The sequence below is a fragment of the Atractosteus spatula genome, chromosome 8 (genome assembly GCF_055471065.1).
Source record: "Atractosteus spatula isolate fAtrSpa1 chromosome 8, fAtrSpa1.hap1, whole genome shotgun sequence".
NCBI classification, from domain to species: domain Eukaryota; kingdom Metazoa; phylum Chordata; class Actinopteri; order Semionotiformes; family Lepisosteidae; genus Atractosteus; species Atractosteus spatula.
In genome coordinates, this window is record NC_142713.1 from 9,458,678 (window position 1) to 9,474,366 (window position 15,689).

The 15,689-nt window shown below is 40.9% G+C and overlaps 1 protein-coding gene across 1 annotated transcript in view; it reads right to left on the minus strand.

The window, feature by feature from the left end:
- The window catches only part of LOC148829168 (voltage-dependent calcium channel subunit alpha-2/delta-4-like), a 205,026-nt gene that overhangs the window by 139,055 nt on the left and 50,282 nt on the right, over nt 1-15,689 (minus strand). Inside the window, exons 8-12 of the mRNA XM_088923114.1 lie at nt 10,791-10,941; nt 8,498-8,572; nt 6,654-6,743; nt 5,019-5,132; nt 3,509-3,587 (exon numbers count right to left, since the gene is read on the minus strand). Coding sequence (XP_088779240.1) covers nt 3,509-3,587; nt 5,019-5,132; nt 6,654-6,743; nt 8,498-8,572; nt 10,791-10,941 — 509 coding nt within the window. The remainder of the gene's footprint in view (nt 1-3,508; nt 3,588-5,018; nt 5,133-6,653; nt 6,744-8,497; nt 8,573-10,790; nt 10,942-15,689) is intronic.

Consider the following 15,689-nt stretch of genomic DNA (forward strand, 5'->3'; position numbering starts at 1 on the left):
CATACTCTTGTTACAAAGTAGCATACACAAAACTAACAGAAATTAACGGTAGCTCCAGTTATTTATTTAAGTTAAAGGGGTGGTTTTAGTAAGGTACAGTGGAAACAAATTTCACTAACTTGCTCACTAACTTGTGGCAATTAAAGAAAGATTTTTGTGTCACTTGGTTTTCACTCACCATTTTTACTAAGTCAATGGCAACAACAAATTCCAGGCCCATCTCTATCTGGAGGAAATTATTTTGCCTGGTGCTGCAGAATTTATTGCTGCAGTAATCATGTAACCCAGCAGAAGGCAGCAAACACTAACTCTCTACCATATTTACAATCCACAGTTAGTACTGCTAAAAGTAGTAAAATAGCTGGATTATTAAACCAACCACCAGGTTTATGTACCCTTCTTGTCCACGCAAATTTTCCAGCAATTCTTAAAATTATTGGGAGGAAGAGAAAGGACAGTATAGCTTATTACAGTGATGAGCAACTGACTGATAGTTGTAATCTCTGTAACAGGATCTAAACACTTCCAAGTGTGAAGTGATTCATCTGAAAATGACTGTAATGTGAAATCATGTTACTTTGCTGGCTCCCCAAAGCATCTGCAATTATGCATAGTTCAAATAGCTATTAAATGAATCATAAATTTGAAATATGTAGTGCTAATGCATATTAAGATATCAGCTTGTTAAAAATAGCATCATGCCACTTAGAACAACTGTAATCGCTGGTTTTGATGTAATCACAGTAGTTTCTCTTTGCTTTCAGTGTTGTTAAAATACACATAAAAACCCACCACGAAACAATCCAGCACATTTACTGAAATATTGTTCTAAGAACCAAGGAAAAATTGAATTTAATTGTTTTCTAAATATATCTTTCATACATCTTTAAATCTGACAGAAATTTTATAAAAGTAAGTAAAAAGTATTTTTAGTTCCAAATTTATCATGTCCGAATAAATAATCTCTTTTACAAACTGCTCGTGTTATTGTTGCCGGTGACTTCAACCACGCAGATCTTACGGCAGTCCTCCCTAAATTCTACCAATACAGTATGTTAACTTTGCAACCAGAGGTGTGAACATACTGGACTTAGCTTATACAAATATCCGCAATGCATACAAGGTTGCCCCCTGCCCCCACCTGGGCTGCTCTGACCACATTTCTGTGATGTTTATTCCAGCATACAGACCACTGCTCAAACGTGCCAAACTGGTTTTGAAACAGATCAGGATATAGCCAGACGGAGCCACCTCAGCATTGCTTGGAGCAAACAGACTGAAATATGTTCAGGAAGGCCGCTACCTATGAAAACTATATCAATCTAGAGGAATATGCAGCAACCGTGTCTAGTTACATCAGCAAGTACACAGATTATGTCACTGTCTCTAAATCTATTATCACACGGGCCAACCAGAAGCCATGGCTGAAAGCAGAGGTCCACGCACTGCTAAGAACTCGCAACGCAGCATTTAGATCAGGTGACACGGAAGCCCTTAGGACTGCAAGGGCCAACTTGTCTCATGTCATCGGGGAGGCAAAGCGCAACTACGCACGGAAGATTCACGGTCAGTTCTTGGACACCAGAGGCACGCGACGCATTTGGCAGGATATCCAGGCCATTACTGACTACAGGACTACTCCACACGCCAGTGATGCCTCCCTTCCGGATGCGCTGAATAACTTCTATGGGCATTTTGAAGCACTAAATACAGTGCCTGCAAGAAAGACCATACTTCCTCCCAATGATCAGGTGCTTTGCCTGTCCACAGCTGATGTGAGGAAGACACTAGCAAAAGTTAACCCATGTAAGGCTGCTGGACCTGACAATATACCTGGTCATGTGCTCAAGGAATGTGCATCACAGTTAGCTGATGTTTTTACAGACATTTTTAATATCTCCTTGTGCCAGGAGGTCATCCCTGTATGCTTCAAGATTATACCAGTACCGAAGAAGACTACTGTGTCCTGTCTCAATGACTATCGCCCCATGGCACCCACACAAATTATCTTGAAGTGCTTCGATAGGCTAGTCATGGGCCACATTAAGTCCCGACTCCCCACTTCTCTGGACCCCCTTCAGTTTGCGTATCATCCTAACCGGTCTACTGATAATGTCGTATCCCTCGCCCTTCACCTTGCCCTGTCCCATCTGGATAAGAGGGACACTTATGTAGGAATGCTGTTCATTGACTTCCATTCAGCATTCAACACAATCATCCCCCAGAAACTGATAGAAAAACTGAGGTTGCTGAATCTCAATGCCTCCCTCTGCAACTGGATTCTGGACTTTCTGACCGAGAGACCTCAGACAGTCCGGGTTGGAAACAACATCTCTAGTACCACCATACTGAACACTGGAACCCCTCAGGGCTGTGTACTCAGCCCGCTGCTGTTCATGCTGATGACTCATGACTGCACTGCTAAACACAGAGCAAATTACATCATTAAGTTTGCTGATGACACGACAGTGGTGGGCCTCAACAACGATGAGGCACTATACAGAGAGGAGGTGGAGCAATTAGCGGACTGGTGCTTAAACAACAATCTGTCTTTGAATGTAGATAAGACAAAAGAGATGATAATTGACTTCAGGAGGGCCTGCGCTGATCACTCCCCACTGCACATCAATGGCTCCCCTGTGGAAACAGCTAGAAGTACTAAGTTTCTTGGTGTGCATATCACAGATGACCTCATTTGGATCATCAACACCACCTCCCTAGCTAAAAAAGCACAACAATGTCTCCACTTCCCGTGGCGACTGAGAAGGGGAAACCTTTTCCCCCCATACTATCCACATTCTATAGAGGTACCATCGAGAGCATCTTAACAAACTGCATCATTGTTTGGTTTGGGAATTGTAAGGTCTCAGACCGCAAGTCCCTGCAACGAACTGTCAATACGGCAGGAAACATCATTGGAGCCTCCTTACCGTTCATTCAGGACATCTACAACAAAAACTGCACACACAAAGCCTCCATTGTATTGTGGACAATCCCTACCACCCCTCCTGCAACCTCTTAGCCCTCCTACCATCTGGTAAAAGGTATTGCAGTATACGGGTCAGCTCCACCAGACTCTGTAACAGTTTTTTTCCACAGGGTTTCAGGCTCCTCAACACCCTGGTACCTACTGCACCTACTCCAAATCTGGAAAGTAAGTTCTTTTTTGCCTAATGTCAGGCATCCTGTCTGATGTATTCTTTGAACAATTCTTTGCACAATCCTGTAAAGTAAATTGCACTATGCACATTATGTACTCTATACCCTGTCAGAAATGTCTATGTCTACATTGTCTACAGTATTGTCTTGTCAGTGCCTTATCTATATTTGCAAAGTAGACCTGGAGAATGATATATCGCTCCTCTGTATACTTTTATATACAGTAGCTGGAATGACAAATAAACTTGAACTTGAACTTTTTTCTGTTTTTCAAGTTAATTTCAGGCTCTCTGTAAATCAGAAAACATACACACTAAAGATCCTACCAGGCTACATCTCTGCAACCCACCTTTGTTATTGCAGGCAATCCACTTTACGTTGTCTGCAAATGTCACTTCTCGTCCAATGAGATAGGTAAATACACGGACCTGTTGGAAACAAAGGGCCCAAAGCTCATTAATATCATTACCGCAGATGCACAGAGTTTGTTTGCCCAGAGATGAAACAGTGAATCCAGGGTTGTGGGTGTATAGTGGTGGTTACATACTAAAATTAAAAAAAAGTTAAACACTTTGTGGATGGTTCTCCAGATAACATATCAAAATTGGATAAGAGTATGCAGAGACTATATATAGTCTATAAAATAAAGTGCAGGCTAAAGATGATAACCGGAAAGTGTTTTGAGTTTATCAATAAGTATGTCATCTTAAGCAACCCAAAGGACAGTGCAGTACAAGAAGACCAGGTTCTTTGCAAATCAGGGAGAAAATCTACAGTAAATGTTCAGGAGAGAACTGTAACTGCTGTAACTGCTTTCCAAGCCTTGTGGAAGTGCTGGATATTATGTAACTCAAGCCACATCCCTCAACATTCCTATACAGAGATCCGACAACTTCAAACTGCTCTTTTTTATCGAAATGTTCTATTTAGCGTTTATTAAGTACATCCATAATAATGTACAGGCAACTCATTCTTCAACTGGAGACGTATAGCTAAATAAACTGGTAAAAGTGAATTTCTTTCATTTATTTGTTTAGTAATTGCTACTCAGGTTTTTCACCTTTATTCCCAAACTTTTCTTACACACTCTAACACTACAGGGATTGCTGTTGTGCGGCAAGCTGAGCATACTGTATATTGATCCTTTCAAACTCTCCTTGATAGAACTTGGCAAACTTTGCATTGTAGCTTGAGGAACAGTGCTCACAGTAAGGTGATGACATAATTCCACGTAACACCAGGTGCTGTCTAGACTACAATACAGTATATGTAGTTAACGTGTGTTGTAAGCAACTATCTTCACTGGTTGAAAATATATTTGCACTACTATACTAATTATTACTAATATATTTTTGTATGATGTTTGTATCCAAAGGTACTTAAATGGTCACCCATTATCACAACTGGAGCAATTGTGAGTGCAATATCTTGCACAAAGATACAACAGCATCTCCTGGAATTTGGACCCACAACCTTCCAATATTGTGTTCGGAACCCACACCACTGCTCCAAACTGCTGCCTTAAATTAGTCACAAGCCTTTCATAAGGAGACATTTGCTTCCATAAGTTATGACAGAAACTACAAACAGATATCACATCACTGTGTGTGGAAAAAAATAAAAAATTTTAAAAACACAAGAATTGACAGAGTAAGTGATTCACAATACAGGAGACGTTGATCACAGTTTTAGACAAGTCACATAGTAATTTCAGTGGAAATATTTTTATATAGTACTTAAATGAAAGAGATTTTTGCAGGCATGAAAGCCCTTACAATATCTGTTGGAGAACTCATCCACAATTCTGAGCAAGGATTCGGTTTATTTACTGTTATGTGAAAACTTAAAAGGCATCATACCTTCCGATCCGGCCAATTGTATTCTTCAAACACATCTTTATAGCCCTCCATTGCTCCGTCAGTAATAAGCATGATTGCCTGGTTACACAAGCTGCCCTGACCAGTCTGGTTGAACTGTGAAACAGAATACACTTCAGCTCAGACTGAAAGAACTAATACAGTATATCCTCATTTAAATTATCACAAATTCTAGCTTTTTAATTTTGAATGTTATAAAAATACATAATACAAATCATAAAAATTACCCTATTTTTCCTGGAATAGTTTGTTTGTATAGTTGTATAGTTCATTGTAATATAACCACAAAAATAAACACATTTGCAGATAATACATCTAAATTATGGTAGAACAAACTAAACCTGAAATTTTCTCAGCAGCAAATAATATACTGTGGTATATTAATTAGCACTGAACCGCAAGAGCATCTGCATTGTTCTTTATGAAAAAGTTTATTCCCCTTGTAGGACTGACTTTGGAATCCTTGACTCTCTTGAGTTTCTGTGGTACAGAGACTAATGAATACAGTTCTTATTGCCAAGTCAAGAAGCCCAAATTAAATCTGATAAAAGCCAAATTTACTGCTCTAATCACAATGGGATGCCATGTGAACCGCTGAGTAATTGTGGAATTCAGGTCACATGAGATGACTTTATAGATAGAGAATTAATTATAAAAGCTCCATTCATCAGCTTCATAAAGCAGCATAAGTTATTTTGTTGAATGAAATTCATTGTGTACATAGCTAGCTCCACTGTGTAATTTGCTGAAGGATTAAAATCTCTGACAAAACAGACACATGATGAACAGTTGTCATTATGATCTAACTTTACCCAACACAGAGCTTCACAAAGCTTGGTGAAAGGATTCTGGGAATCCTTTGTTTATAAAGAAGGTTATGTTGATTGAGAATCCCTTCTCCTGTTAACAATGAACATGCACTACAATAACAATAAACACTGAAGGAAGAAAAGCCATGATGCTTTAAACTTACAAAATAAGGACAGTACAGTACATTCCTTTAATGTGCAATAAAACTGTATATGCTTTCCACTTTTAGCCTGTGACACACTGAGTATAAAACATCTGATCACCACAGGAAAGAATTTCTGCATCAAATGTTTTAGGCATTTTCAGCAAATGGACTACACTATATTTTAGAAAAGTATTACTGCAGAGCTTTTTATTACCAGCTTTTTAAATTCTTAATTAGAACAATTTCACTGTTTAAAAACATGCACAGCTTTACAATTTCAGAAGAAAAACGTAGCAACAAAGTTCACGTAAAAGGCCATATGATCCGTCAAACACCACAAATGCAAGGAATTGCCAGTGTAGGAATAACAAGACTTCTTTCAGCCCGAACCAGCCTGGTAAAAGTTCAAATTAAAAAATGAATTAACTGTTATTTGTTCATTCATTACTTCATTTCTAGTCAGGGGCATAAAGTAAGTTTATATATATAAAATGAAACTTGTGGAAACTAATGTAAAAAACACACACATTGTAAATTTTAAAACAAAATAAAATGAGTTATTGCTTAGACATGCCAGGAACCTTGAACAAGAAAATGGGGTGTATTATGAGGTTTTGTGGTAAAATCGAGTTTCTCCTTCACTGATTGTGACAGGCACTGACCTCACTCAGAATGCGGAAGGCCTCCTTCATTCCTTTCGTCACTTTGCCCATCCCTTTGGCATGGAGACCCTCAACCAGCTGTTTGAAATGCTGAAAGACCATGTGAAGAGGATCAGCACCATGGACAGCAGTGATCAATCCCTGGTTAGTCAGGCAAACATGCTGTGCTTTTTTGTTCTGTTTTGCTGATGATCAGAAATCCCTCTTCCGGTTTTGACAGTTCAGACCCCTTGAAAGTGTTGTCTTAATGCATATACTGTGAAACCTTGAGCGAATAAATATTCCTCAAGGCTCCCAGAGATTGGTTTATTATAACCAAACATATCATCCATGGGCATATAGTTTTTAATTATCACTGTTATCACAGACAGTGTCAATTTGGAATCTGATTCTTACTCAGTAGTGGACATTGAGTCCCATTGTGTCCCACAGCCAACCCTAGTTTGAATGACATTTTCTGCCATTAGCCTCTACAGTAGGCGAGAAATAACGAAAGTTATTCCATATTTTCATAATCACCCGGGTGAATTCACTATGAAAACATTTCATTTGATAATGACATTGCAGCAGCTCACGAACACAGGAATAAATGAAAAAAATATCTTCCTCTGCATAAGTAGAGGTTGCCAGAGATCTGATTTTGGAGCGTATTATTCAAATATATTGAGATAGAGATGAACCCATCCCAGAGTTTCTTCAGCATTCTCAGTAACACATTGTAATGCCAGCAAAATAGTCTTCTTTTCCTTTGGGATCTAAACTAAGACTTGAATAAGGAATAGTGCTCAACATTTTTCTTTTGTGATGCTTTCAGAATTTGGGGGATCTTGCAAGTGTCCATCAGGTACAATACAGTACAAAGGATGCAGAAGGAAACACTGAAAAGTAAAGAGGTGTGAAGGAGATCTTCAGCAGATTCAGCAGATTGTCGCTTATCCAAAGCTGAAAGATGCAAAAAGCAGTTTCCAGACACCACAGCAGATGCTGCCTGACAGAGAAACTGACACACAAAATGCAGATGCCAGCCAGGCAGTAGAAAGCTATTAACAGGATCTCTAATCCATCAGCCACTGACTATGGCTTTTCAGCTGTCTTTGTGTGTCAGTTGACCTTCAGTCCAAACAGCAGCTGTCAATGCACTCATAGGCAATATACAGTACTCCTGAGAAACACCATTAAAAAAACACTGTTGTGTACATTTCAAAATGCTGACTGGATCCAGTCTGAGACTCACTGTCATCTAAATTAACCCCAGTCTTATGTAATGCCAGAAGGTAAATATTGACCTTGTTGGTACCAGAAAAGCAACCCACCCAAGACAACATACACCAGTTCTGGGCACATGGCATCAGTGTATATGAAGTGCAAGAAGCAGAAATCAAGGCTGTGAAAGGTTAAACACCCAAACCGGTTCTTGGTCAAGCAAAATAAGTATGCAGCACCGTTACTTATAGCAAAGTGCCTCTTGATTTTGCTGTGGAGTAGAATCAGCTGGCGTGAATTTATAATATTGTTGACTGTGTTTCCGGCCACTGCCTCAAATCCCTAACAATCACGTGAGACTGTAAGCTGTCAGCAAGGGTGACCCCAGCTGCTCTCTGCATGCAACATGGTGAGGTCTGGCCATCAGACACCAAAACCCAGGCAGAAAATTAAACAGCACTGGAGCAAAATTGATGATACTGTACATTGAGAGAAAGAGGGGAAAACCAGCCATTCTGAAGTCATCACAAAGCGAAACCCAGTGTTATATTTCAGATCACAGGTTGGGCTGACATCTTGCTTATGGCTTGAACTGTGAGACTTAACAGCCTGGGCTTAAATGAATTTGATAATTGAATTACCTCACGATTGTCGAGATCTGCTTGCACCAGAGTTCCTTTGAAGCAGGGTTCCACATAATGGACATAATCATTGTACTGTGAAAACAAATATATACAATGAAGAAAAATATTTCTTCTGTTCTTCTAGGTCTTTAACTGGTAGTAAATGTTTAATTTTAATGAAGAATTTCAGAAAACATATTTGCTAATTCTTAATATACTGACTTCTATATTTAGAAAATGATTTGAGTAAAGATTATGCAAACAAAAATGTTTTTAAATATTTTTCTATGAAATTTAAAAGGAATAATTCAACTTATGAAATTCTCACCGACTTAAGCAGATGCACAAACAGCATTCTACAAAAATATTGACAGTATAACACAGATTTATCATAAGAGAAGCCTAAGAAATAAGTGCAATGCCTTTGCCAAAGTGTTCAGATTCTTGCTACAGAGATCCATTTTGTGAAATTACAAACACTTTTTTTAAACTGTGTTTTTGAATATTGTATTCAATATTGAGTTTCAAAACCTGAGTTCCCAACTGAATACTTTTAAAGGTAAGAAAAGTTAGAGCAAATGTCAGTGAAAATTAAGCAGCAAAATTGGAATATGTTGATTAAGTATTCAGACTTGTGAACTCAATATTTGACGGCAATTACAGCTGCAAGTCTTTTTGAAAAATGTCTCTACCATCTTTGCACACTGGCTTGGTGATATGGGTGCAAATTCTTCTTAGCAGATTTGTTCAAACAGTCTCCTGTTGCTTGGGAATCGCTTATGGACAGCAGTTTTCAAGTCTTTCCACTAGTTCTCAATAGGAATGAAGAGAGGACTTTGACTGAGCCACTCAAGGACATTTACTGTACTTTCTTAGTCTTAAGCCGCTCCAGTGCAGCTTTGGCCTTGTTCTTTGGGTCACTGTCCTGCTGAATGCTGATCTTTCGTCCCTGTTTAAAGTCTGAAACAGGTTTTCCTCTAAGGTTTGCAAGTACTTAGCTGTATCAGTCTTGACAAGTTTCCCGGTCCCTGCTGATGAGGTGCAGAACTGCAGCATAATGCTGCTACCATGCTTGACAGTATGAATTGTGTTGATGGAGTGATGCACTATGTTAGGTATTTTTCAGTTGAAACATTTTGTCACCTGAAAAAAATGTGTTGAGACCAGAAAATGTTTTTTTCTTGTCAGACCACGAACTCTTTTGCCCCATGTTTGCTCTATCACTTTCAAGTTTTTGTCAGTTCCATTCAACTCCTTTTTATGGATGACCTACAGTATGGACATTTTCTCCCATCTCAGCCTTTGATCTCTGCTGTCGTTTAGCTCACAGTGGCATCTCTACCCAGATTCCTCAAGGCAATGCCTGAGTGCTTCCCTCTTTTTAACGATCAACTTCATCATGTTCAAAGTGATAGCATTTTTTTGGAAAATGTTATATATTTTTTTAATTAAAAAAAATTATACCCAGCATTTGAGTATCATGTAACAAATGCTTCAGTCTTCAAATGTCATCTATTTTTTTTAACCTTGTCTAGCAAATTATTAACTAATAATCTATGTATCTGGGAAAATAAACCAGAGAAAATTGTTTTTAATGAATATGAATGTTCCTTGTCAGGCAATACTGCAACTAAAGTGAGAAGGAGCTCATAAATATATATTTTACAAAATGCATAGAACATGAAATGAGGCTGCTGTGTTTGGAAGTAAAAAGCTTTTAACTAGCTTTTACTATCTTATCCATTTATTTAATTTTTTAAAGATCAATGAATGTTAAAAATAATATATGAGCACACATATAAATGAGAGTACACATTTATACTGTGCTAATTTTACGTTTGAGTTCAGCTATTTTTAAATATAATTTCATTGGTTGAACCAGATAAAAATAGGTACTACATTACTAGTTCAACATGTATTCCTTTTTTGAGGAAATGCAAAACCTTTCCTCAGTGTGGAAAGGAGATCTGGGAAAAGCACCAAATGCTCTATTGTGTTTAATTTATGTATGTAATTTGGTTTTCATTTCATTGAATATTAAACAGCACATGTGAAGTCCAGGTTTGCTACATACGGTATCCTCAGGAGCACATGTGTTGAAGAACTTCTTCTTTCTCTGTACATCCTACTGCATCAGACATTAGGGTTTAAGCTACAAATATGTTTGAGGAACGGCTTTGGTTAAAGTTCAGATTATGAATGAGCAGCAAAGGTTCCTGGAGTGCTCAAAAAACACATGTGACTTCTGATTTTGCAGAGGGCAGCTGGACTGCAGTCCACGTCCTTAGGGAGATGAGAAAAGTACACTCACAGCGATGATGTTGACAAAGTCATTCTCCCCCAGGGTGTCCAGGATTGTAGTGATGGTGTGCTTGGCAATGGTCATCCTGAGTCCTTTCATGCTGCCACTGATGTCAATGATGATCACTATGTCCTTTGGGGATGTGGCTGCCTGAATGTACCTGCAAGTGTGCAGAAACAGAACACGGCATAGATGGTTTAAAAGCCTCACCGCTCCATGGTTACTATAACCTTGAAGAAAAACATTATGCTTCAAGGGGTTTGGAATACATTTTAATAAAAGATACCAAAAACATTTCACTAAGTGGCAGTATAAGTTAATTTTGGTAAAATTACTGGGGATGTTTTCACTTTAACCATAATTTTGTATGGTGTCCTACAGTATATCAGTGGACATAATGCTGTATAAATAGAATACAAATGAAGGTTAACAATAGCAGTTAACAAAAACTTAAAAGAATAATAAGTATGTATAAAAATACATTTACATTTTTTTAAATTCTGTTAATTCTGTGGTTCTTTCTGTGTAATTGATGACTTGGTATGAGAATCTCAAAACTATAATAACAGACTGAAATAAAATAATTAAATTTGGACCTCGAGCCTCACCGTGGCCTGTTAAATGTTAGCGTTTTATCTTTACAGATCTTGATGAGCTAGAGATGTTGATAGAAGCTGTGATTTACACTGTGCAAATGTGGAAACATTTTGGTAAATTGATTACACTCTGCAAGGTTATTTAGATCAACGCAATCCCCTTAGAAATAAACACTTTCACAGGGACTGGTTCCTCAATATTTTATCAAAAGCTTTTTTCACCAGTATAATCACTTCATGCACACATACAAACTTAAATCATGCTTTATTAGACATAATCAACAATAATGGTAATTAACACCCACACTTAAGACACTGCAAATGATCTAAGGAAACAGACACTGACAATGTCTTTTATGATTTATTTTTTCTTTGATTTAGAATACTGAATCAAACCATTGTAGCGGCGAGGCTTAATAATAAGGCAGAATTAAGTGTTTCTGAGCTTCCCAAATGAGGCCCCATTTCTCTGTTCATCTCTGTGGTGCAGCCACAGAGAGACCATTAGGGTGATTTAAGGTTTCCTAGGACAGCTCCCAAAGGGGGTTGCACTTAGCTAAGCCTGGCTATCATGATCAATGGTCATCCATTGGCGCCTATCTGTCTAGGGAGTGCCAGTTGGACATCTGGACTGCATTCCTAAGTGTCAGGAGTAAGTGACTCATATCTCACCTTGATCAACCAATCAGGGACTGGTAGGGCCGAGTAACCCACGTGGGACTCTGATGCCCATGGAACTTTCAGCCAATCGACGAGCTGAAGTTCCTCCAGGTAAAAACAGGCAACACAGAGAGCCTGTAAGATTCAGATTGAGATTCAGATTCAGTAAGATTCTGGAGAGGATTCTGTGGACTGTTCTAAAGGGAATTCAAAGGAGAATTCCAGGGCAGGACGGCCCAGGAGCAGAAGGCTCCCAAGGGCAGGACATTCTCGCAGCGCGCCTCCTGACCATCCTGAGACTCAGCCCGGACAACCACGGAACGGCCAGTGTGTCCGAGTGCCAGAACTTTCCTTTGTTCTAAGAGTCTAGAGTGGAGGTTGCCAGAGAGTAACCAGCAGCAGGCCTCGTGGACAGGTCAGAACTGTGGACAGCTGAATCACTATTCAGAACTAGCTCTTCATCAGGAACGAACCGGTCCTCTTCCTGACTTGCTGGGATCCACAGTCATCTTTTCTCCTGTGCACAAACTTTGCTAGTTAAAGCCAACACTAACTAGCCGGTCAGTGAGCATCAGCAGCGCACCGTCGCAAGCCGCACAGCACAACCTGGCACCGATCCAGAGAGCGCGGATTGGACAGCAACAGCCTGCAACTGTTTCTTTGTGCCCGCAGGAGATCTGAATCCCCAGAAATTGGATGAGTATTCAACTTCAATGCATTACAGCTCGAGAATTCAATTGTTATCCCAACCAGTTGATATCAATTTAATTCCTAAGAGTTATGTACTTGTTTTGAGTATCTAATGTAGAAGTTGTAACCAAGTTCACTTTACGAAACGGTCTTAATGAATGATATACTGAACGTATGTCCTCTTGATATGTGTAACACTTCGTAACTGATTGAATATATATCTTTTGTATTCTGATAACCCTCTCGATAAGATCTGTTAGGTTTATATGCATATTCTATGTATTAATAAATGTATCCTCGTGTATTAGTACCTGTGTGTGTGCGTTGTTTGAGTTATGTCGCGTGGTTGGATTCTAAAGCCATCAAAAGAATCAACTTTGTGATTTACTGCTACAATTGATAATTGTCTCAGTAAATGCCCAAACCCTACAGAACTGGTGCCTTCAGAGAGCCACTATGATTACATATTTGGCGTCCCTGAACGGCTATGAAACACTACATTTTTTTGGCGTCCCTGGGTGGGCGTGGCAAGACTGAAATGAATCAACCAAGCGGAATAATTCAATATAAAACGCCGCGGGTTTCATACACGATAATACAGTGTGCTGAAAGCCGAAAGAAAAAGTTCCCCTTGCTCTTTAAGCAGTGCTTGAGTGTTTTGTGATCTTTTGCGATCTACAGGGTTGATTGCATATTTGATCTTGTGGTTTTCTGTGGTAAAACTGTGATTTCGTACTTAAAAGTAATACTCTTTAAGTTTAACGATGGTTGCTAAAAGGTCTGAATTCGATTTGTTATTAAGCACTCTCTCTAGCAGCGACAGGTCTGACCACGATCTCCGTCATATCTCCGTCAGCGGAGAAGCTAGGAGAATAAATCTCCATTCTCTGAGAGAGCTAACGAAGGACATAGAGAGATTTGACCCTGCAGTGTCAGAGAATAATATCGAGAGTTATATTCAAGACCTCAGGTATAACCTGCAGTACCTGCCAAACGCCACAGAACAGGAGAAAGTGTTTCTGGTCAGGAAAACTACCAGCAGAGCTGTACATGAGTGGATGGCTAGGCAGATGAAAGAAGTCTGTAATGACTTTGAGCAGCTATGTCAAGCACTTATCGAAGAATACAGTGCGTTTATTGACCCGACTGCCGCGATAGCCGCCGCCCTTAACATTAAGCACGAGAGAGCAGAGTCCCCTCGCGAATATTACGAGAGACTTAGACGAACTTATTTTGCAGGGCGAAATTATGAGGGTTGCGAAGAGAACACACATTTCAAGGGTTTATTCATTGCGAATCTCCACCCGTCAGTCAGAAAGATGATCTTAATGCATACAGATGCACAGACCATGAAAATGACTGATATTAAGAGATTCGCGCAGAAAGCCTGGGAGTATGATGTCCAAAGTCGCTCTGAGCAAAAAGCTGCTAAAGCGACTGTGTTCGCCGTCAGAGCCAGCAGGGTTAATTCCCCCCTGCTCGAAGGAGCACAGGCTCCTGAGCTGGCTAAGCCCCGTTCCAAAGCACTCACACAGGACCGCACCCAGCGTCCTAAGTGCCATGAGAACACCGGGGAAGGGAAAGGGCTAGAAAAGGCTGAACAAAAGGATTCAGTAGCCGCCCGCCTGGCCAGGCTTGAACAAGCTTTATTAGGACAGGGACAACCGCTCCCCAAGGCTGCCGGAAGCGTGAATGAGCTGATACTCTCCACTGGAGGAGGCGGAGACCCGCCCCCTCTCCCTCCCTCAGTCTATCTGATTGAGCGGAAGGGTTCCTGCCTGGATGAGGTCAGCCACTCCCAAGCGAGTGCTGACTCCACCCCTGAAGTCACAGAGCAGGCAGTAAAACACAGAGGAAAAGCAGGAAGCTTTTACCTCAAGGCTGCCATGGGAGATGTCTTACCCAGTGAGACACTGATTGACACTGAGGTTGAAAGGTGTTTGATGTCACACGGCAAGCTCAAACGGGTTGAAAAAGAAAAGGGCATGCGACTCAGAGTGGAACCTTTGGTGGATCACCAGAAAGGCAAAGTGTGGAAACAGGTCAAGGCTCCTAAGCCTTCTGTACAGAAGGAAAGGGGGGCCAAGAGGCAGACTGTGCTCACACAGTGCCCACCGAACACAGAAGCCTATGTGGAGATTCCTTCTGTTCCCTCTGGACAAGAAATAAAAATATTTTCTTGTTCCCCGGATATACAGGGAAGTCGTGCCCTGGCCAAGGTCCCAACAGCCTCCATGCCACAGGAGCGGTGCTCCGAGCAGCCGCCTGATCCACCAGGTAAAGCACACCCCTTTTACATCCCTAAAGAGGAGCAGATCTCCCCACCTGGCGATGAAAAGGAGCTTTCCCTGTGCACCCTGGCACCCAAGAGGGGTCAGGAACACCACCCTGCAGTGGTGGAAGGGATCCAGATGGCAGGAGAGCAGGTTGGTGATGTAGCCCTCACCCTTAGCCCTGAGAGGTCCTCTATTAGTGAGGATCTGCTTGAGCAGCTGTCACAGGGCCACCGCCAGGTGCCCCTGGTGCAACATTCACAGGTTAGACAGGAGGTCCAGCTGGACGCTGAGACTACTGCGCTGTGGACACACCTGATCCCAGATGCCGATTCCCTCTGCTGTGACCCAGGGAACCTGCAGTCAGGTAACATTATTTCTCACAACTACCAGGTAGTGAGTGAGACTGACCTGATTGTTCCTGCCTCAACGGCAGGGTTGCCAACACACCCAGTCCCCCAGAAGGGACAGGGAATGAAAGCCGAGCCGGTTTTCTTACAGCCACCAGCTCAGTCTGTCAGTCTGAGTCTGACCAACAGTGGTTCAGCCAGACTGGAGCTGGATGGTCAAGTCACCCGCCTGCCAGTGCAGGACATCGCAAAGAGGGGTGTCAGAATCCCCGCCTGCACTGACATGGGCCTGGTGGGTGATAGCGAGTTCGAAGACAGTGAACTAGCTATCCCAGTGCT